Source organism: Symphalangus syndactylus, chromosome 11 (assembly GCF_028878055.3).
Source record: "Symphalangus syndactylus isolate Jambi chromosome 11, NHGRI_mSymSyn1-v2.1_pri, whole genome shotgun sequence".
In the NCBI taxonomy this organism is placed as follows: domain Eukaryota; kingdom Metazoa; phylum Chordata; class Mammalia; order Primates; family Hylobatidae; genus Symphalangus; species Symphalangus syndactylus.
The window spans coordinates 36351508-36373919 of NC_072433.2; the positions used below are offsets into that span (position 1 = coordinate 36351508).

The window sequence follows — 22412 nt, forward strand, 5'->3', positions numbered from 1 at the left end:
GCTCCCCGCCTCTCCCTGGCTTGGCAGCCCCCTCACCGGGCAGGCATCGCAGCTGCAGGAGCCTCCAGCCCGCCCGGCCAAGCGCACCAGACACCGCCGCCGCCGCCGCCATTTTGGAAGCGGGCACGTAGCCCACGGCGACGCGACCGGCAGCGTCGGGCCACGGCGCTAAGGAGGGCGGAAGTAGTCGCGCCGTGGAGGCTCCTCCTCTCGCGAGAGGCGCGAGGCGTGGAGTCGACGGCTGGGGAGAAGCCGGGAGCGAGCCCGGGCGGCAGGTGAGAGTGGTGGGGGCCAGCTGAGCGCCAGAGCTCCCTCAACTGTCCCCTCCCGGCCCACCCTCGTCCCCACATCCTCTCATTTCCTCTTCCCACCCCGTTCCTCGATGGGAACGCAGCCACGGCCGCCCCGCTGAAAGCCCCGGCTGGTTTATTCCTGAGAAGTCGGTGTGAGGGGCCAGGGCCGGCCCTAACCGCCCCGGGGTCCTGACCGGGAATTTCTGCCGTTCCCCGGCTGCCTCGTCCCTTGCGCAGCCGGCCCTACTCTGAGGCCCCGGGGACACCACGCTGAGGAGAAAGGGCCCCGAGCTCTGGGGTCCGGGAGACCTGGTTCTGAGACCCGGTCCTACCAGTAGCCAATCGTTGTGACCTTGGGCCTCAGTCCCCGTGACGTTTCGGTCCCTGGGGGTTCCTGGCAGCAAAGCACGAAAGCCTTGGAGTCGGGGGGTACCTGAGCTCACGATTGTAATTTCGAACCTGCAACTTGTCCGAACCCCCAGCGTGTTGAGTTGATATGATTAAGTATCCAGATCGGAAGGATGCTTGTTACTAGAACAGACAGCTAGGCCTTTGTCCAGAAGGATTGATTGAGTGGGTCTGGGTGTGGTCCAGGAATCTCATTTTAACCACTCCCTCGGGTGATTTGTAGGATCTGCAAGTTCGGGGAAGGCTGGTGCCCTTCATTCTGACATTACTGAATGCCAAGCTCTGGATGGCTCAAGGAGGTCACGGTCCAGCCACTAACAGAGCACTTCACCGGGTGTCATCAGAGAAGGCTTAGTAGGAAGAAGTAAATGGTTTTTGGACTAAGAGTAACTGACGACAAGAGCATGTGATTCTGTCGATTTTGTGTTTGCAGTCAGACCCCATCTTTGTATCTGTTAAAGTTGTGCTTTGCACACCCCTTGTCAAATCTAGTCTTTTCAGAATATCCGGCTCCCCCCTGCACGGGTGTGGGGAAGACCTCCTAAGCCAAAACTTACCCCAAAGGTTAAAATTTTAGATCGATATTTCTGGTTTTAGGTAGAACACTCCTCTCCATGAGGATTTGTTTCTGAGTTCTATCCATCCATCTTTGAATGAGCCTTTCCTGTGGAAATTAACATTTGGGTATCCTTTGTGAAACCCTAATTCCTGACACACGCCAAATGCCTGGAGACATTCCTTTTTAATTGTTGATTCTCACTTTTTAAAAAAAATTCTGGGCCAGGCTCATGCCTGTAATCCCAGCAGTTTGGGAGGCTGCAGCGGGTGGATCACTTGACATCAGTAGTTCGAGACCAGCCTGGGCAACATGGCGAAACCGCATCTCTACAAAGAATACAAAAATTAGCTGGGCGTGGTGGTGGGTGCCTGTAATCCCAGCTACTTGGGAGGCTGAGGCGGGAGAATCGCTTGAACCCCGGAGTCGGAGGTTGCGGTGAGTCAAGATTGTGCCACTGCACTCCAGCCTGGGCAACAGAGCAAGACTCTGCCAAAAAAAAAAAAAAATCTCTAAGGTCTTAGTCTAAGTGTCTAGACAGAGTGTTCTCTTGAGGGCAGGGAACAAGTGTCTTCTTGTCTGTTTCCCGTGTAGGGACAGGCACATAGTAGGTTTCTTAGGTCTCATTTGCAGGTTCTAATTGTGCCTTCCTACCATTCTGCTAAAGCTGGCAGGGAAACTGAGGCCCAGAGAGGGGCAATGGCTGACTAGGATTGCACAGCAGGCTGGTTAGGCCCACTTGGTACTGGTCACCCAGAGGCCAGGCAGTGACATGTATGTGCACAAGAGCTTCAGTTAGTTAATTTTATTTTTTTAATTTAATTTTTTTTTATTTTGAGACTGAGTCTCACTCTGTCTCTCTGGCTGGAGTGCAGTGGCAAGATCTCGGTCCACTACAACTTCCGCCTCCTGAGTTCAAGCAATTCTCCCTACCTCAGCCTACCAAGTAGCTGGGATTACAGGTGCACGCCACCATGCCCAGCTAATCTTTGTATTTTTAGTAGAGACGGGATTTCTCTATGTTGGCCAGGCTGGTCTTGAACTCCTGACCTCAGGTGATCCACCTGCTTCAGCCTCCCAAAGTGTGGGATTACAGGTAAGTCACTGCACCCAGCCCAGTTAGTTAATTTTAATTAAGATTTTCCTTTCTGATAACTGTCAGTATTCTTGGAACTTTTATGCACCTGAGTTAAAGAATTTTTTGAACTGAAGCCCAAACTTCAGTGTTATTTTTTACTTTTGTCCCCTTTCACCAGAAGAGAGACCAAATGCCTCAAGATTTGATGCTTACTGGGCACCTAAAAAACAGTCTGTTCTCAGACATCCGCTTTTACTGCCTGCCAGTAACATTTTAGAAGGGCCATGCACATGTGTGTGCCTCAGTCAGAGTTGGAGAGGTACCTAATAAGCTCAGTGACGTGACAATGATGCTACCTCTTATTATGAAACTGGGTCCTGACTCACAGCTTCTAAGCATGTTGTCTTAGATACTGGACACTTTTTCCTTACGGGTTTTTTTGTTTTAAAAGACAAATTCACAACAGCAACATAAAACTCTGATGATGAAAAGTATCACACTTTGGCTTTAGATATTTAAAAGAATATTATCTCCTATTTTATTTGAAAAATGCTGACTGAAAGTAGTGGCTATGCCTGTTTTTTGAGGGTTAATGTTTAATGAATGTAGTTCATAAGCTCCCCTTGCCGTAAGATTAGTTTTGGGAGATACGGAACGCAAAGCATTTTACATTCTTCTAATTTACTGACACAGTCCCACTGGAGTACTGTCCAAAGATCATAAAGCGCAGCTCTTACACTAATTCTAACAATGAAAAAGCAGCTTCCCATCACTCCCTGGGGTGTCCTCCTATCAGGCATGGCTAAGGAGAAGCAGGGTTTTATAGGACTGTTTGAAGCAAAGGCAGGTAAACTAGCCACAGAGAAGTGGAAGCCCAGAGTTCTAGAACATTACTTTACGGAGCTGTGTGTGCTAGAGCCTGCTGAGTGCCTTGCATATTTTTGTCTTCTCATTTGCTTCTTACAGCAGCCTCGCAAAATATGAGGTTTTTATCCCTACTTTACTGATGAGAAAACAAATTCAAAGAATCTAGTGACTTATCCATGGTCATGTGCCCGTAGGATCCAGTGGTAGATAGAACCCTAGGTCATCTGCACTCAAAACCTGTGCCCTATAAAAGCCTCCGTAAATGTTGCTGAAAAGGTCTAGACATTTGGCTTTTTGTTTTTCTCTAGCTAATAAGTAAGCTTTTGCCCCTTGTTTTCTTTATGAGGGTTTTTCTGTAAGTACAGTGCAAAGTTGTAGTAGTCTAGTAGGTGGGGTCTTTTTCATCCTTTTCTATTGTCCCAAGGAAGAACCTATTCCAACATCATTCTAGAAACAGGTCATTTTTTTTTCTTATAACTTAATGCCCAGCAATACATACTCCCATCTTACCTGGCTGGTTCTTAAATGTGAGATTGATCCCATATTGCACACCTTGAAGTTTGCAAGGGTTCTTCCTCGACATCATGTGCCAGTTAAAAGTTTCAGTTCTTGATCGTGTGCTGTTTAGGGATTTAAAAATCAAAATCGGCCAGGCACGGTGGCTCATGTCTGTAATCCCAGCACTTTGGGAGGCCGAGGTGGGCGGATCACTTGAGGTCAGGAGTTTGAGAATAGCCTGGCCAACAACTCTGTCGCTACTAAAAATACAGAAATTAGCCAGGTGTGGTGGCGTCCACCAGTAATTCCAGCTACTTGGGAGGCTGAGGCATGAGAATTGTTTGAACGCTGAAGGCGGAGGTTGCACTGAGTTGAGATTGTGCCACTCCATTCCAGCCTGGGTGACGGAGTGAGACTCTGTCTCAAAAAACAGAACAAACAAACAAAAACACCACAGAATTAGCTGGATGCCGTGGCTCACACCTGTAATCTCATCACTTTGGGAGGCCGAGGCGAGTGGATCACCTGAGGCTGGGAGTTCAAGACCAGCCTGACCAACATGGAGAAACCCCGTCTATTAAAAAAATGCAAAAGTAGACGGGCATGGTAGTGCATACCTGTAATCTCAGCTACTCAGGAGGCTGAGGCGTGAGAATCGCTTGAACCCAGGAGGCGGAGGTTGTGGTGAGCCAAGATTGCACTCCAGCCTGGACAACAAGAGTGCAATTCTGTCCTCCCCCCGCCCCCCAAAAAAACATAATTATTCTCTTTTTAATTTTTTTTTCTTTTTTTTCCATTTTTACTTGCCCTCTGTCATTAACAAAAACAGTTAAACGACTAAAGAATCCTACCTGTCTGATAACACTTAGCATCCTTTTAGGGGCGCTTACAGTTGGATCATATGGAAGGAGCTAGATAAAAGGCATGATGAAGGGAAAATGCAAAGGGTTTTCATAGAATAAGGAGGGATCACTTTGGAGTGGTGGGAGATACAGGTAGAGCCAGATTATGGAGGCCGTGGATCCAGAAGGCTAATTGACATCACTCTAGCAAATAAAACCTTTAGTAACTCCTTTAGAAAAAGAGTGACAAATCAAAGTGCTATAGTATTTAATGCTTGAGTGTTAAATATTTAACATCCTGGGTATGTTCTGTAGGCAAAGAGGAGAGTTACTTGAAGTGAACTTTGATTTTTTTGAGACAGGGTCTGGAATGTAGTGGCACAATCTTGGCTCACTGGAGCCTCAACCTCCTGGGCTCAAGCAGTCCTACCACCTCAGGCCCTCTCTTCCACCCCAGTAGCTGGGACTACGTAAGATTACCACATAAGACTACCATAGATTCTGCCACCACGCCCAGCTAATTTTTGTATTTTTAGTAGAGATGGGGTTTCACCACGTCACCCAGGCTGGTCTTGAACTCCTGGACTCAAGGGATCCACCTGCCTCGCCTTCCCAAGGTGCTGGGATAATAGGCATAAGCCACCACGCCCAGCTATAATTTTTTATTTTTTAGTAATTGATTTTTTTTGAGACAGAGTCTCACTCTGTCACCAGGCTGGAGTGCAGCGGCACGATCTTGGCTTACTGCAACCTCCACCTCCCAGGTCCAAGCGATTCTCCTGCCTCAGCCTCGTGAGTAGCTGGGATTACAGGCATGCACCACCATGCCCAACTAATTTTTGTATTTTTAGTAGAGATGGGGTTTCACCATGTTGGCCAGGCTGGTCTCAAACTCCTGGGCTCAGGCAATTTGCCTGGCTTGGCTTCCTAAAGTGCTGAAATTACAAGTGTGAGCCACTGTGCCCAGCCGAAGTCAACATTTTAAAAGAAACAAGAGTGTAGTGACTTGGCTTGAATTCAGTCTGTATCTGTGGTGGCATGATTGCCACTGAGTTGGCCACCTCTGCAGAAGTCTGAAGTGTTCAACATAAAACTAATCCATTTTGACCCCTCTACCACAAATTGTTTGTTTCATTTATTTGAGCTATTTTAAATTGGAAACTGGTGTCATTAATGTTTAAGAAAGAAAGGAGGAACTGAGTAGAGTACTATCTCTTGACCTAATTTCTTTGTGAGCATATTATATACACACCTCAGTATCAAGTGGAAGAGAAAGTTGATCTATGGAGGGAAATTTCCATAGGTTAAAAGCATGGGATTTACAGTCAGATGAATTTGGGTTCAAATCCCAGCTCTCACTTTATCCATGTAGCACTCACTAGCTGTGTGACTTGGGCAACATAAATTGCCTGAGTTTCCAGACTGTAAAATGGTAATAATATCTAGTTTAAGGCTGTTCTGAGATGCAGTTGAGATAATATTTAGAAGATGCTTTGAACAGTCTGGCTAATATTAAATGGTACAGACATAGTAAGTATTCTTGATCACTACAAATTCAGTGGAATTAAATTATCATATTTTGATGAAAGGGGAAATACCAGTATTCAGTTTGCAAATTTTAAATGTGTTGTTTCTTTTTAAAAACATTGAATCTGTGGTTGGGTTATTTCTGTCAATTTATTTGCCTTCCTTACCGAGTAACACTTTGGCTAATTGATGTCCTGTGTGTTTTCCATTCCCTTCATGCTGAATTATCTTAGGTCAAAGAGAAAATCATCTTTCTGCCTCCAACCTTCTTACTTGCCTCTAATCCCCTTTCTTGACTCTTCCAAGTCAGGATTCTCACCAAGGAAGCTATCTGCCTTCTTTGGGAATGTTGGGATTATGAAGACTTGAGATAATGGGGTTCATGTATTCAGACTCTTTAGCATATACAGTAGGGTTTCTAATGTTGTCAGCATTCCCTAGTGGGTGGTTACAAGTTAGGTTGGGATTCTAATCACATTTTATGATATCTCACAGATTAAATTGCACTTTGTCTCTGCCCAGTCTTGATTCTCTTTTAGCCAGCAGTTTTTAGGTCCGTCAGTACTGCACTGCAAGAATGGCAGATTTTGGGATCTCTGCTGGCCAGTTTGTGGCAGTGGTCTGGGATAAGTCATCCCCAGTGGAGGCTCTGAAAGGTCTGGTGGATAAGCTTCAAATGTTAACTGGCAATGAGGGCCACGTGTCTGTGGAAAACATCAACCAGCTGTTGCAGTGTGAGTACCCACCCACGTTGTCTTTATGAGGCTGGAGGGGTTTCCATGGGAGTGTTGCATTTCTGTGGTTCCTTGATATCTGAGTTTTTGTTTAGGGTGGCATGTGATAGTGGTGGCTGGTCACCCTGTTGTTTTTCAGTTGAGATGTATTGGAGGAACCACCCCCAATAATTCAACGTAAGTTCTTTTCTATTTCCCCTAAGTATCGGCTGGTCTGAGAAATAAAGGGAAAGAGTACAAAAGACAGAAATTTTAAAGCTGCGGTTCCATGATGCCCCCCAAACCGCAAACCAGCAAGTTTTTATTAGTGATTTTCAGAGGGGAGGGAGTGTATGAATAGGGTGTGGGTCACAGAGATCACATGCTTCACAAGGCAATAAAATAAGGCAAATGGGGGCAGGACCCCCATTTCGCAGGACCGGGTGAAATTAAAATTGCTAATAAAGTTTAGGGCACGCATTGTCATTGATAACATCTTATCAGGAGATAGGGTTTGAGAGCAGACAGCTGGTCTGACTAAGATTTACTGGGTGGGAATTTCCTTGTCCTAATAGGCCACGGGAGACCAGGGCTTATTTTATCCCTTATCTTCAACCATATAAGACAGACATTCCCAGAGTAGCCATTTTAGAGACCTCCCCCTAGGAACGCATTCTCTTTCTCAGGGCTGTTCTTGCTGAGTAAAAGAATTCAGTGATATTTCTCCTATTCACTTTTGTAAGAAGAGAAATATGGCTCTGTTCTGCCCGGCTCTCAGGCAGTCAGACCGGATAGTTATCTCCCTTGTTCCCTGAACATTGCTGTTATCTTGTTCTTTTTTCAAGGTGCCCAGATGTCGTATTGTTTAAACACACATGCTTTACGTACAATTTGTGCAGTTAACGCAATCATCACAGGGTCCTGAGGCAACATACATCCTCAGCTTATGAAGATGATGGGATTAAGAGATTAAAGTAAAGACAGGCATAGGAAATCACAAGAGTATTGATTGGGGAAGTGATAAATGTCCATGAAATCTTCACAATTTATATTCAGAGATTGCAGTAAAGACAGGCGTAAGAAATTATAAAAGTATTAATTTGGGGAACTAATAAATGTTCATGAAATCTTCACAATTTATGTACTTCTGCCATGGCTTCAGCCGGTCCCTCTGTTTGGGGTCCCTGACTTCCTGCAACAGAGATACTCTGAGCTTAGGAGTGTAGTTGATGATTTCCATAAGTATGTTCTTCTTTCTTGGTAGCTATTCCGTGTTTTTTTAAAACACTCACTGTATTCATCCAGCTTCTTGGATGGATATTGAGTGGTGTCCGTTCTCTCAGGGTGAGGTCTGTAGCTTTTGTTGGGGGTTGGAAGGGACCAGGAGATTGTCCCAGGCTGAGGAGATTGCTAATTAGAGTCCTCTTCATTTCAGCTGCCCACAAAGAATCCAGCTTTGACATTATTTTGTCGGGTTTAGTCCCGGGAAGCACCACTCTGCACAGTGCTGAGATTTTGGCTGAAATCGCCCGGATCCTTCGGCCTGGTGGATGTCTTTTTCTGAAAGAGCCAGTAGAGACAGCTGTAGGTAAGGAGATCTTCACTTGAAAAACATGTTTGACAGGGTTGAGTCTTTGAGTATGCGTACTGCATCTCCGTGAGCAGGAGGTATCATTGGGAGATCAGTATTCCTGTAGCAAAACCTTTTCCTTGGGGATAAATTGTTAAAATCTGAAGCAACATATCTGGAGAAATTGTAATCTTTGGCTGACTCATTATGTAATAAAATAGAAGGAAACTGCCATCTAAAAATGGGTCCTTTTGCAGGTGAATAAACTTTGATATGTTCATAATATGGAAAGTGATGCAGCAATAAAAAGGAACAAGCTAACTATATGTACATCAGCTTGGATGGATATCAAGGGAAGTAGCTGAGTGAAAAAAGCCAATCTCAAAAGACTCTGTGCTGTACAAATCCGTTCATATTCTTGAAATAACAAAATTATGGCAGTGGAGATCAGAGTTTGCCAGAGGTTAGAAGTGGGAGGAAAGGGGTGTGTGGAGCTATAAAGGGGTAGTATGAGGGTTCCTGTGGTGATAGAACAATTCTGTGTTCTGAATGTGGTGGTGGTTACATAAATCTACACACGTAATAAAATTACATAGAACTATATAGCCCCCCTCTGCCAAACGAGTACATATAAAAGAAATGAAATCTGAAAAAGCTATGTGGACCATCAATATCAATTTCCTGGTCTTCATATCATGCTATAATTGGGTAAGATGTTAACTGTGGGGAGAGACGAAGTGAAGACCTCCTTAATATACAGAACTTTTTTTTGTTTTTTCCAACTTCCTGTGAATCTGTAGTTATTTCAAAATAAAAAGTTTAAAAATAATGGCTGAACCCTGGGAATGATGTGGTAATTACTGATTCATGTGAAACTAATGACAGTGTTCATGAAGTAAAAACTTTTTTGATCAGTGGTATAGCTGTCAGAGTGATTCAAGTCTGGATTTTTAATATTTTTCACTAGATTTTCAGTCAAAACATAACAATTTCATCAAATAGAATAATAGAAATGAAAGTATTTTGAAATGTATAAAGGTGTTCGTTGTTTATTTGGAAATAGAACTTTGTGTTGTGTGTAGTATAAATCAGCATTCTTTGCTGGGAATTTAAACCTTACATGACTAAATGTAGTGTCTTAGAACTATACAGAGAGAAAAAAAGAACTATTCAGAAAGAATACTTGTATTTCTGTGCACTTTGTAGTTCATAAGCCTCTTTTCATAGTCATTATCTCACAACCTCTGGAAGGGGTTTCAAGAAGCAGAGAGTGATAAAAAACAATAATAATGGAATTATAACATTTAAGAGCTTAGGTAAAAACACTTCGAACAACAAAAAGGATTTGTCAGATTAAAATAGTATTTCACTATGGCCAGGCACAGTGGCTCACACCTGTAATCCCGGCAGTTTGAGAGGCTGGGGCAGGTGGGTTGCTTGAGTCCAGGAGTTCGAGACCAGCCTAGGCAACATGGCGAAACCCCGTCTCTACAAAAAATACAAAAATTAGCCTGGTGTGGTGGTGTACACCTATAACCCCAGCTACTTGGTGGGGACTGAGGCAGGACGATTGCTTGAACCTGGGAGGTCGAGGCTGCAATGAGCCGAGATCATGCCACTGCACTCCAGCCTGGGTGACAAAGTGAGACCCTGTCTCAAAAATAATAATAATAATAATAATAATAATAATAAAAAAATAGTATCACTAAAATATATATACAGTTGTCCTCATCTTACAATGGAGTTACGTCCTGATAAATACTATTAAGATGAAAATGCATGTAATTCATCTAACCTACTGAACATAATTGCTTAGGTTAGCCTAGCCTACCTTAAACATGCTTAGGACACTTGCATTAGCCTACAGTTGGGCAGAATCATCTAACACAAAGCCTGTTTATAATAAAGTGCTTAGTATCTCATGTAATTTACTGAAAACTGAAGTATACAGTTTCTACTGAATGAGTATTACTTTCACACCATCATAAAAGTTGAAAAATTGTAAGTAGAACCATCATTAAGTCAGGGACCATCTGTACATTAAACAGAATAAGTTATTATTTTTTTTTGTTTTTTCTTTGAGATCAAGTCTCATTCTGTTGTGCAGGCCAGAGTGCAGTGGTGCAATCTCGGCTCACTGCAACCTCCACCTCCTGGGTTCAAGCAATTCTTGTGCCTCAGCTTCCCAAGTAGGTGGGATTATAGGCATGTGCCACCACACCTGGCTATTTTTTTGTGTGTATTTTTAGTAGAGATGGGATTTTGCTATGTTGGCCAGATTGGTCTTGAACTCCTGGCCTCAAGTGATCTGTCCACCTCAGCCTCCCAAAGTGCTGGGATTACAGACATGAGCCACCACGCCCGCCTGGTTATTATTGTTTGAATGCCTGCTAACCCATATAGGATTGAGCCTTTATTATTTTTCCTACTTTGACCTATAAAGCTATTAATTGGGATTTTCCTTTTGGCAGATAACAATAGCAAAGTGAAGACAGCATCTAAGCTGTGTTCAGCCCTGACTCTTTCTGGTCTTGTGGAAGTGAAAGAGGTATGTTTGTAGACAACTTTCTTTGCTGCCCTGCAGGTGAGGTAATCAGTATTGCCTAGAACTAGGAAACAAGAAATGCTGTGCATGTAAGATACATGATGCTTCAAAGGACAAAACTTGGGAGAATCGGCCGGGTGTGGTGGCTCATGTCTATAATCCCAGCACTTTGGGAGGCTGAGGCGGGTGGATCATGAGGTCAGGAGATCGAGACCAGCCTGGCTAACACAGTGAAACAAGAAAATTAGCCGGGCCTGGTGGCAGGCGCCTGTAGTCCCAGCTACTCGGGAGGCTGAGAATGGCGTCAACCTGAGAGGCGGAGCTTGCAGTGAGCCAAGATCACGCCACTCCCCTCCAGCCTGGGCGACAGAGTGAGACTCCGTCTCAAAAAAAAAAACAGACAAACAAAAAACTTGTGAGAATAATCAACTTCAAAGAGACTCAGCTTGGCCCATGTGGGCTGGGGCTTGTTCTTGTCTCCTTGGTACTAGTTTAGTGGTGGTGACAGCTGAGGGGCATGAGTAGCAGCTCTGCTGCTTCCAACACCCACCTCTCAGTAGACCCGAATCCTAGGCCTGGGTGAACACTGCCTCCTAGTTCAGCCTCACATTTTTGGTGGGAGGCTGGAATAGGTTAGGGAACAAAGTTCCTTTTCTGACAATTCAGTGGAAATGTTTAAATTAAGCAGAAGTATTTATGTTTCTACACTCTTTGATGTTAAAATTTTCTTGGATGTGGGAGAGGTAAATGTTACAGTATGATAGCTGTTGTGCCTGTTATTTCTTACATAATGTAGGACCTTAAATTCTTTGTTTTTTAATTTTTTTCTTCTTTTTTTTTCTTTTTAAAATTTTTTTTCTTCTTTTTGAAGACAGTCTCGCTCTGTTGCCAGGCTGGAGTGCAGCGACACGATCTCTGCTCACTGCATCATCCACCTCCTGGGTTCAAGCAATTCTCCTGCCTCAGCCTCCCGAGTAGCTGGGATTACATGCGTGCGCCACCACACCTGGCTAATTTTTTGTATTTTTAGTACAGGTGGGGTTTCGCTATGTTGGCCAGGCTGTTCTCGAACTCCTGACCTCAGGTGATCTACCCGCCTCGGCCTTCCAAAGTGCTGGTATTATAGGCGTGAGCCACTGTGTCCTGCCAGGCCTTAGATTCTTTATACCAACCCTTTCTTATTTTTCCTTTTAGCTTAAGGTTTTCTGTGCTTGATTTTAAAATAAGGAATGTGTATTAGGCCATTCTTCTGTTCCTATAAAGGAATACCTAAGACTGAATAATTTACAAAGACAAGAGGTTTAATTGGCTCACTGTTCTGTACAGGAAGCATGGGACTGCAACTGCTTGGCTTCTAGGGAGGCCTCAAGGAACTTTTACTTGTGGCAGAAGGAGCAGGCACATCACATGGCAAAGGCAGGATCAAGAAAGAGAGGAAGAGTCAGGGTGGGGAAGGTGCCACACTTTACAATAACCACATCTGGTGAGAATTCAGATGGTGCTAAACCATTCATGAGAAATCTGCCCCCATGATCCAGTCACCTCTCACTGGGCCCCACCTCCAACACTGGGGATTACAGTTCAACATGAGATTTAGGGGGGACACATATCCAAACTATATCAGACTCCTCATAAAAATTCACTTTACACCAAAGCATACAGAATATAAAGTGACATCCCACTTCTTGCTCACACTTCCCTCCCCAGAGGAAGCCACCAATGCCTTTTCGTATGTCTGTTCAGACCTTTTCCTATGTATTTACAAGCATCTACATGCACATACTTTTTTTAAAATTTAAATAAGATCATATGTATACATTGTTCAATCACCAGCTTTTTTCCCACCCTTAGATATCATAGACACTTACCTACTTCAGTGTATTTCCCTTCATTCGTATTAATGATGTAATAGTATTCCATGCAATAGATGGACTATGATTTATGTAACCAGTCTATAATTATTGGACATAGAGGTGGCACCCTGACCCTTTTTTTCTACCTTTGCTCTCTGCTACTTTATCCCAAGGAACATAGAAAGGATCTTCCTCCCCCTTTTTCTTTTGGGATATAAATTTCTGCTGTCTTCATTGTGGGCGTTCTTTCTGTTACACAGTAGGACCACATCTGGTTCATTTTCATAATTATATTACATCCCAAATAACTAGCATATGCCTCATCCGTAATATTTTTAAAGTACTTTTACATTTTCCAAGGGGTAGGCTCCAAGTAAACATGCAGACAAAGGTTATACTCTAGGGTTCTGATCAGTGAGAAACTGAATGTGAGGCATAAAGTGATATCTGTTACCATCCACTGTTACATCCTTAATGCACAGAAATGAGTCTTTAACTCCTGTGTAGGTAGACATAGTAAACCATTTTATAGAGGAGGGTGGACTAATCCTTTTGATGTCTTGAATTCTAGCTGCAGCGGGAGCCCCTAACCCCTGAGGAAGTACGGTCTGTTCGAGAACACCTTGGTCATGAAAGTGACAACCTGCTGTTTGTTCAGATCACAGGCAAAAAACCAAACTTTGAAGTGGGTTCTTCTAGGCAGCTTAAGCTTTTCATCACCAAGAAGTCTTCTCCTTCAGGTAAGGCTGGCCTAGGGACATTCTTCTGTTTGAATGGGCTTAGAGGGACATGTTAGAAATTGAGCCAGCTGGCCGGGCGCGGTGGCTCACGCTTGTAATCCCAGCACTTTGGGAGGCCGAGGCGGGCGGATCACGAGGTCAGGAGATCGAGACCACGGTGAAACCCTGTCTCTACTAAAAATATAAAAAAAAAAATCAGCCGGGCGTGGTGGCGGGCGCCTGTAGTCCCAGCTACTCGGAGAGGCTGAGGCAGGAGAATGGTGTGAACCCAGGAGGCGGAGCTTGCAGTGAGCCGAGATTGCGCCACTGCACTCCAGCCTGGGCGGCAGAGCAGGACTCCGCCTCAAAAAAAAAAAAAAAAAAAAAAAAAAAAAAGAAATTGAGCCAGCAATAAATGAAATGGTGATATTTTTAGAGAATTAGTCATTTGATTTCTGCCATTTCCACATAGAATACTTAATGTACTATTATCATGGGCATATTAGGATCCAGAACTGAAGTAATACATAGGTATTATCTAGTTCAGCTCCTTCTTCTGCACCAGAAGATACTGAGGCCTCCTAATTCTATAGGACTGAGTCACACAGTTTAATTAAATGAGGTCCTTCCAGGTCCCAGAATAAACGTTTATCCTCAGAAGGCCTCACAGTGTAGTGATAATGGTGGATGAGAGTGCCCTGTTCCTGTTCTCATGTGCTTTTTTCCCCGTGCCAGGAAAATCATCTGTTCTTACTTTGAGGATGCTAAGACACTTACAAAACTATATTTCTTCTGCCTAGAAAATTGTGTACAAGCACACGCGTACGCTCGTGCACACACACACACACACATACACACACACACTGCCCCATCCTCATCCTTCCTATCACTATTTTTAAATGCCTGAATTGACCCAGCTGTGAGGTATGCAGACATTTACAGATATTTACTGGTACATCCCCACTTGTATGGTTTTGACTGTCTAACCTCAATCTTCAAGAAATCCTTTGGAATCTAACCTTTCGATTCATGGTTCCAGAACGGGTAGGAATAGCTTAGAACAGTTGGCCCTGTGGAAGGTATGAGCATCCAGCTGTGACAATGATCACTAGAGGGTACTCTTACCCCAAGGGCCTGTGAGGATTTGCCCACACTGCCTCTGAGCCTCAGCTCTCTGGCTCTTCCTTGTATCCTCCTGACTAGACAGAGAACCAGGAGGTGTGAGGTTTGTCTGCCACTGATGGTGTTACCTTGCCACCAGCAGCTCTAGAACCTATTTTCTTGTATGTAGCAGGTTTACATGAGGCTAAAGCTCTGCTATTTTTGAAGGTTTTGACACATTTCTCATTTAATCCTCAAAACACCTGCAGTAACATAGGAAGTACGATTTAGATTCATGTTGTAGAATGGAAACTAAGGTATCGAGGAGGAAGCAATATGGAACGGAGGTTAAAAGCATCAGACAGGCTTTGCAGCCTGTGGAACCAGCCTAAGTGTCTAAACCTGTTTCCACAGCGGTAAAACTAGGATGACAGATAGTTACCTCATAAGGTTGTCAGCAGAATTAAGTTAGATAATGTATATAAGTGCTTAATATGGTGCCTGGTACAAAGCAAGAGCTTAGCAAATGGCGACTTCTGTAACTATCAGAAAGTGGTTGGCCCAAGGTCAGACCTCTAAGAGGGGAAGAGCTGGACTTTGAACCCACATCTTCTGCCTCCCAGGCCAGTGTGTTCTCTTCTACACAGCAGAAAGCATTTATGTATGTTTGTAATTAATAGTTTCTGACTGCGTTTATGGAGTTTTTTCTTTTATTGCTTGGACTCAGTGAAGCCTGCTGTGGACCCTGCTGCTGCCAAGCTGTGGACCCTCTCAGCCAACGATATGGAGGACGACAGCATGGTGAGCTGGCAGCATTGTCACTTGATTACTTTCTTTCAGGCCTCAGTTTGGGTGTGAACAGCTATAGTGCCCTTTCTGGGCTTGTAGGTGTGAACGTATTTAAAGCCCAGATTTGTGACTATGCCTGTCACATCTTTGATTTAGAAGGAAACTCCATGTTGGTGGTTTGTTGTTGTTGTTTTTTTTTTTTTTTTTTTTTTTTTTTTGGAGACAGAGTCTCGCTCTCTTGCCCAGGCTGGAGTGCAATGGCACGATCTCAGCTTACTGCAATCTCTGCTCCCAGGTTCAAGCGATTCTCATGCTTCAGCCTCCCAAGTAGCTATGATTACAGGCATGTGCCACCACACCTGGCCAATTTTTGTGTTTTTAGTAGAGACGGGGTTTCACCATGTTGGCCAGACTGGTCGCAAAACCCCCGACCTCAAGTGACCTCCCTGCCTCGGCCTCCCAAAGTGCTGGGATTACAGGCGTGAGCCACTGCGCTCAGCCATGTTGGTGGCCTTTTAAATTTTTTAGCATCTCTTTTTCCCCACATAATTTCTTGTTCTCACTTCATGCAATATGTTGAAAACTCTTGTGGGCATGTGTAAACCTGAAAAGATTTTGTCAGCTTAAATAGTTTTATTGGCACCTTTGGGCAAGTTGCTGACTGTTCCATGCTTTAAAAAGCACTATTTTCCATCTTTGATGGGCCGTGTCTGTAATAAAGTTCTTCATTTCTACACCTCTACTATTGAAGTTAGAGTAGTGAGCAAAATAAGTGAGGTTCATGCTCTCATAGGGTTTACAGACTGTCTACACATTTACAAAGAATTACATAAATGTATATATAATTATTTGATTTTTATCTGGGATTATGTAAAAGATATTTTATTCCCTTTTTCACATGACTCTTCATAAACACTTCTCTCTCTCTCTGTTCTGCCTGTTCCCTCCCTTCTCCCCACTCCTGCTCCCAGCCCCCAACATGTGTATATTCTCTACACATTGCTGGCCAGTCATACAGCTTTTCCTCATGTAAATTTGTTTCTAATTCCTTCGCATGCTAGTGCATCTTCTGTGGATGTAGTTTAACTCACCGTTGGCCTCTTGAGCATGTGGTCAGGTTGAACATGATGATCAACCAAAAGGAGGACAGGGTGGACACCTTCTTTACCCTGGACTCCACGTTTCCTCTGGAAGCCTGCGGTCACTTTAGCTTTTCATTAGCAGAGACCACGACTGTATCACTCATTGCTTTGAACACTCTCCAGGATCTCATTGACTCAGATGAGCTGCTGGATCCAGAAGATTTGAAGAAGCCAGATCCAGCTTCCCTGCGGGCTGCTTCTTGTGGGGAAGGGAAAAAGAGGAAGGCCTGTAAGAACTGGTGAGTGTTGGGGTGACTAGAGCCTGCCATGCTGCCTCCAGTGGCTTCATGCTCAAGTCATCGCGGTGCTGTACTATTTTTAAAACATACATTTTCCAGCCTGGGCAACACAGGGAGACCATCTCTGCAAATAATTAAAAAAAAAAAAAAATTAGCCAGGCATGGTGGTATGTGCCTGTGGTCCCAGCTACTTGGGAGGCAAAGGCAAGAGGATCACTTGAGCCTGGGAGGTCGAGGCTGCAGTGAGCCATAATTGTGCCATGTATCTAATTTCACTCTCCCTCAAAACCCTACCAGTAAGCCACGATTGTGCCACTGCACTCCAGCCTGGGCATCAGAGTGAGACCTTGGTGTCTTCGCATTTGTTTTTATAAATGGATGGGAAGGATTGTAGAAAGTTAATCAGCGGTGTTCATCATCAGTGTTAATCATCAGTGTTTTTTAAATGTAAAAGCTGCCAGCATTTACAAATCAGGAAATTTCAAGTGAAAACACAGATCTTTTTCCCTTCTGTTCTTGAATTTGGAAAATATGGCAAACTGGGTCCACTTTCCCCAGCATGATAACCAGCTGAAGCTGAGTAGTGGCTGCTCTCTGTAGACAGAGCACACACGGTACTTCCCTCATCCTCCTCCCACTTCTGTCTCCCTCAGCAGCCTCTCACATTGCTGCTGTCTGCCTGGCCCATAGGCTTCTGAGTTATGACACTGGTGTGAAGAGAAAAGGCTTAAAGCACATTTTGGCACTGTAAGGATTTGGGATTTCTGGGTGGTGACAATTCTCGTTCATTAGTTACTGATTTTCCCACAGCACCTGTGGCCTTGCCGAAGAACTGGAAAAAGAGAAGTCAAGGGAACAGATGAGCTCCCAACCCAAGTCAGCTTGTGGAAACGTAAATATCAGGATCATTCCTCAGCATTCATAAACCCCCCAGGGGGATTAGACCTCCTTCTAAACTAAACACAGACAAGCTGCACCTCAAATATTTGAGTAACAGACGAACGCGTGAGCACACGAACGTAGGTAGTAATGGGGATAGAGGCTGTCTCCTGAGAGTGAGAGTGGGTTAGCGTGCTTGTGCTGGTCAGGGAGGGTCTTGTTGCTTTTTATTTTTGGCCCATTTCTTTGTACTTCAGAGTGGGACCTGATGGTTAGACATTTAGCTAAATTTGGTTGTATTTTGAACTGCATAGAATATAGAACTATGGCCGGGCGCAGTGGCTCACGCCTATAATTCCAGCTATTCCAGAGGCTGAGGCAGGAGAATCACTTGAACCTGGGAGGTGGAGTGAGCTGAGATCGCACCACTGCACTCCAGCCTGGGTGACAGAGGGAGACTCCATCTCAAAAAAAAAAAAAAAAAGGCCGGGTGCAGTGGCTCACGCCTGTAATCCCAGCACTTTGGGAGGCCAAGGAGGGCGGATCAAGAGGTCAGGAGATCGAGATCATCCTGGCTAACATGGTGAAACCCCATCTCTACTAAAAATACAAAAAAATTAGCCGGGCATGGTGGCGGGCACCTGTAGTCCCAGCTACTTGGGAGGCTGAGGCAGGAGAATGGTGGGAACCCAGGAGGCGAAGCTTGCAGTGAGCCGAGATCGCGCCACTGCACTCCAGCCTGGGTGACAGAGGGAGACTCCATCTCCAAAACAAAAGAACTATGGCCTCCTAGGGAACTTTTCATGATTATAGTTTTTCACGAAACCAGAAATCTTGAAAACTCTTAATATTTTGGTCTCAATTGGACCTGCAAACATACTCAGCCATTTCCTTCAGGCCACTGTGGCCACATTATGAAATTAGACATTTGTTTCTTCTGGCTGGTATGCCTGGGATAAGCTGACCCTTGGCTTCCCCATTCTCTCTCTGCAGTGCTACCTGGGCGATGCCTTCCGGTGTGCCAGCTGCCCCTACCTTGGGATGCCAGCCTTCAAACCTGGGGAAAAGGTGCTTCTGAGCGATAGCAATCTTCACGATGCCTAGGAGGTTCCTGACATGGGACCCATCTGCTCCTCCAGCCAACTCCTGTCCCTCACATCCCACCATGGTGGCTTCTCCCACCTCCTCTGGATTTGTTCACTCAGATCTATTTGCAGAGTGGGTGCTTAGCAGACAGAGTGAAGCTGGCTGGGGGGCACAGTGGTGTATAGTGCTGCTGTGTATCAAAAGACCAAGGTATTATGGGGCCTGGTTACTCAGAATGGGATGGGTTTCTTCACCTCATGTTAAGAGAAGGGAGTGTGTCATGAAGAAGCCCTTCTTCTGATGTTAAAATGCTGACCAGAACGCTCTTGAGCCCAGGCATCCTTGAGCATTAACACTCTGTGACAGAGCTGCATACCCCTGCCTTGAGTCTCATCTCAGCAATGCTGCCACCTGCTTGTCTTTCAGAGTTGTTAGTTTACTCCATTCTTTGTGACATGAGTCAGCAAGTGTCTCACAACCTCCTCAGGGCACCAGAGGACTCACTCACTGGTTGCTGTGATGATATCCAGTGTCCCTCTGCCCCCTTCCATCCCCAACCACATTTTACTGTAGCATTGCATCTGTGTCCTATTGTCATTTATGTTAACCTTCAGGTATTAAACTTGCTGCATATCTTGACATATCTTGAGATTCTGCATGTCTTGTAAAGAGAGGGGATGTGCATTCGTGTGTGATGTTGGATAGTCATCCACGCTCAGTTTGGACCATTGGAGGAACTTAGTGTCACACACAAATGGGGCTATTCCTATGCTTAGAATAGGGCCTGTCTGCCCACTTTAGAAGAGCCCAGGTTGGTGAGCATTTAGAGGGAAGCAGGGCAGAACTCTGAACAATATGTCTCTCTGAGCAGAGACCCCTTTGTTCTTGTTACCCACCCGTACGGACTTGGAATCAATCTTGCCAAATATTTGGAGAGATTGTGTGGATTTAAGAGACCTGGATTTTTATATTTTACCAGTAAATAAGAGTGTTCATTGGTATCTGTCCTTGAAACTTGATTTGATTCTCCAAGTTTGCTTTGCTTATCCTAGTCCCTGCTGGTGGATTTTAGTTGTTTGTGTGGCTAATTGAAGTTTGGCTCCAAAACCCCTTTTATACACAGGTCTAAGATGACACCTAGTGACTCATGCCCTTGTATAATAACCACCCCCTGAGTTTCAGCAGGACCTGTGAATGTGATGGGATAATCCCTACTGCAATTAGGTTACATTCTGTGGCAAAAGTGAAGGGATTTTGTAGATGTAATTAAAGTTCCTAATGGACTTGAAATTAATTAAAAGGGAGATTATCCTGAGTAGGCTTGACCCAATCAGTTGATCCTTTAAAAGAACTAGAGAAGAATTTCTCTTGCTAGCTGTGAAGAAGTAAGTGCTGTATTAGTCTGTTTTCATACTCCTATAAAGAACTGCCCAAGACTGGGTAATTTTTAAAGGGAAGAGGTTTAATTGACTCACAGTTCTGCATGGCTGGTGAGGCCTCAGGAAACTTACAATGATGGCGGAAGGCAAAGGGGAAGCAAGACACCTTCTTCACAAGGCGGCAGGGAGGAGACATGCCGAGCAAAGGAGGAAGAGCCCCTTATAAAACCATCAGATCTTGTGAGAACTCACTATCATCAGAACAGCATGGGGGAAACCGCCCTCATGATTCAGTTACCTCCACCCCTCTCGCTTGACAAGTGGGGATTATGGGGATTACAATTCAAGATGAGATTTGGGTGGGGACACAAAGCCTAACCATATCAGTTGCCAAGTAGGGAGAGGGCCATGGGCAAGGAACTGTGAGTGCAGGCTCATGTGCTGGCAGACAGTCGAGAAAAAGGGGACCTTAGTCCACAGCTGCAAGGAACCGCATTCTGCCAACAACCAGGTTAGCTTGGAGAGGACCCCAAGTTCCAGATGAGAATGCAGCCTAGCCAGCACCTTGTAAGATCCTGAGTAGAGGCCCCGGTCTTCTGTGCCAGGACTCCTGGCCCACAGAACTTGTGATAAGAAATGGGTGTTTTAAGCAGCTAAATGTGAGGTCGTTGATTACACAGCAGTAGGAAACTAATTCAGCTCCAGAATGGTTTGACAGTAACAAAATTATTATTTTTTATTATTATTTTGAGACGGAGTCTCACTCTGTCGCCCAGGCTGGAGTGCAGTGGCGTGATCTCGGTTCACTGCAAGCTCTACCTCCCAGGTTCAAGCGATTCTCCTGCCTCAGCCTCCCGAGTAGCTGGGACTACAGGCATGCACCACCACACCCAGCTAATTTTTTGAATTTTTAATAGAGACGGGGTTTTACCATGTTAGCCAGGCTGGTCTCAAACTCCTGACCTTGTGATTCACCTGCCTTGGCCTCCCAAAGTGCTGGGATTATAGGTGTGAGCCACCGCATCTGGCCTGATAGTAACATAATTATTAAGCTGCAGGGCCACTGTTGGTTGCTTCTGCTGCACTTGCCCAGATGAAGGACAAAAATCTCAACCTCCAGGTTGAGGACAAGAGATCCTGAGCCAGAGCTTCCTGGACAGGCCTAGCAAATGCCACAAGCCCTCGCCGATTCTTGTTCTGAGTCTCAGCTGCTGCTGGCAAAAAGGATGCTGCCACCTCCTGTCTGCTGCAGTTGGCATAGTTAATGATTTTACGCCGGCAGTTGCTGTGTCACTCCACAGGGTCCGGGGCAAGCCAGCCAGCTCAGAGTCTGGGGCCCAGAGTGAGGGAAGAGTCCTTGCCAATCAGCAGCACACACCTGAGCCAGGGGCTCAGCCACACCTGCACCTACACCTGCACCCAGTGAGGCAACAGCCAGACAGGCTAGAGGTTTCAGCATTCAGCAAGCTCACAGTATTGGAGCCAACATGGGCTCTTATAATCACTGAATGCAACCTCATATCTGAGGAAAGGGTGAGACTGGGAGGGTAACCTGCTGCCACCATTTACCTGAGCACCTCTTAAAAGTACTGAGGCCTGGCTGGGTGCGGTGGCTCACGCCTGTAATCCCAGCACTTTGGGAGGCTGAGGTGGGTGAATCATGAGGTCAGGAGATCGAGACCATCCTGGCTAACACAGTGAAACCCCAACTCTACTAAAAATACAAAAAATTAGCCAGGCATGGTGGTGGGCGCCTGTAGTCCCAGCTACTCAGGAGGCTGAGGCAGGAGAATCGCTTGGACCTGGGAGGCGGAGCTAGCAGTGTGCCAAGATCGCACCACTGCACTCCAGCCTGGGAGACACAGCAAGACTCTGTCTCAAAAAAATAAATAAAAGTACTGAGGCCTGGCCCGGCACAGTGGTTCACACCTGTAATCCCAGCACTTTGGGAGTCCGAGGCAGGTGGATCACTTGAAGTCAGGAGTTCGAGACCAGCCTGGACAACATGGTGAAACCCCACCTCTACTAAAAATACAAAAATTAGCCAGGTGTGGTGGTGCATGCCTGTAATCACAGCTACTTTGGAGGCTGAGGCAGTTGAAGCGCTTGAACCCGGGAGTCGGAGGTTGCAGTAAGGCAAGATGGTGCCATTGCACTCCAGCCTGGGTGACAAGAGTGAAACTCCATCTCAGAAAAAAAAAGTACTGAGGCCTGATGTCCTTGGACGTTCTGAGTCAGCCCAATGTGGACCGAGGTGGGGCTGGGGGTGTAGTATATCTTCTTTTTTAGTTTTCTAAAGTCTCTAGCTTAAAACTTGGCAGCGTACAT

The 22412-nt window shown here is 45.1% G+C and overlaps 2 protein-coding genes across 6 annotated transcripts in view; one reads left to right on the top strand and one right to left on the bottom strand.

Moving 5' to 3' along the window:
- The window catches only part of COQ9 (coenzyme Q9), a 13836-nt gene extending 13660 nt beyond the window's left edge, over positions 1-176 (bottom strand). Inside the window, exon 1 of one of the 3 annotated variants that reach the window (XM_055233206.2) lies at positions 37-176. In XM_055233206.2, coding sequence (XP_055089181.1) covers positions 37-112 — 76 coding nt within the window. In that variant the 5' untranslated portion in view covers positions 113-176. The remainder of the gene's footprint in view (positions 1-36) is intronic. The other 2 variants (XM_055233205.2, XM_055233208.2) reach the window with 2 other exon arrangements.
- On the top strand, positions 155-19344 carry CIAPIN1 (cytokine induced apoptosis inhibitor 1). Of its 3 annotated transcripts, XM_063611849.1 has the most exons (10): positions 208-275; positions 925-1065; positions 6592-6803; positions 8218-8370; positions 10824-10900; positions 13322-13490; positions 15298-15371; positions 16625-16740; positions 17551-17632; positions 18613-19344. In XM_063611849.1, the coding sequence occupies exons 3-10, from the start codon at positions 6647-6649 to the stop codon at positions 18721-18723; spliced, it is 939 nt and encodes a 312-aa protein (XP_063467919.1). In that variant the 5' UTR covers positions 208-275; positions 925-1065; positions 6592-6646; the 3' UTR covers positions 18724-19344. The 3 variants fall into 3 exon arrangements, with proteins under 3 accessions (XP_055089185.1, XP_063467919.1, XP_055089188.1); XM_055233210.2 differs by lacking the exon at positions 925-1065 and having other exon boundaries at positions 155-275; XM_055233213.2 differs by lacking the exons at positions 925-1065; positions 16625-16740 and having other exon boundaries at positions 209-275.
- The last annotated feature ends 3068 nt before the right edge of the window (positions 19345-22412 follow it).

Bases quoted from the DNA above. Each gene is read 5' to 3' on its own strand.
- CIAPIN1 (XM_055233210.2), top strand. From the start codon at position 6,647: ATGGCAGATTTTGGGATCTCTGCTGGCCAGTTTGTGGCAGTGGTCTGG. The intron at 15,372-16,624 runs GTGAGCTGGCAG...AACACTCTCCAG, and splicing joins ATATGGAGGACGACAGCATG to GATCTCATTGACTCAGATGA. The intron at 16,741-17,550 runs GTGAGTGTTGGG...ATTTTCCCACAG, and splicing joins AGGAAGGCCTGTAAGAACTG to CACCTGTGGCCTTGCCGAAG.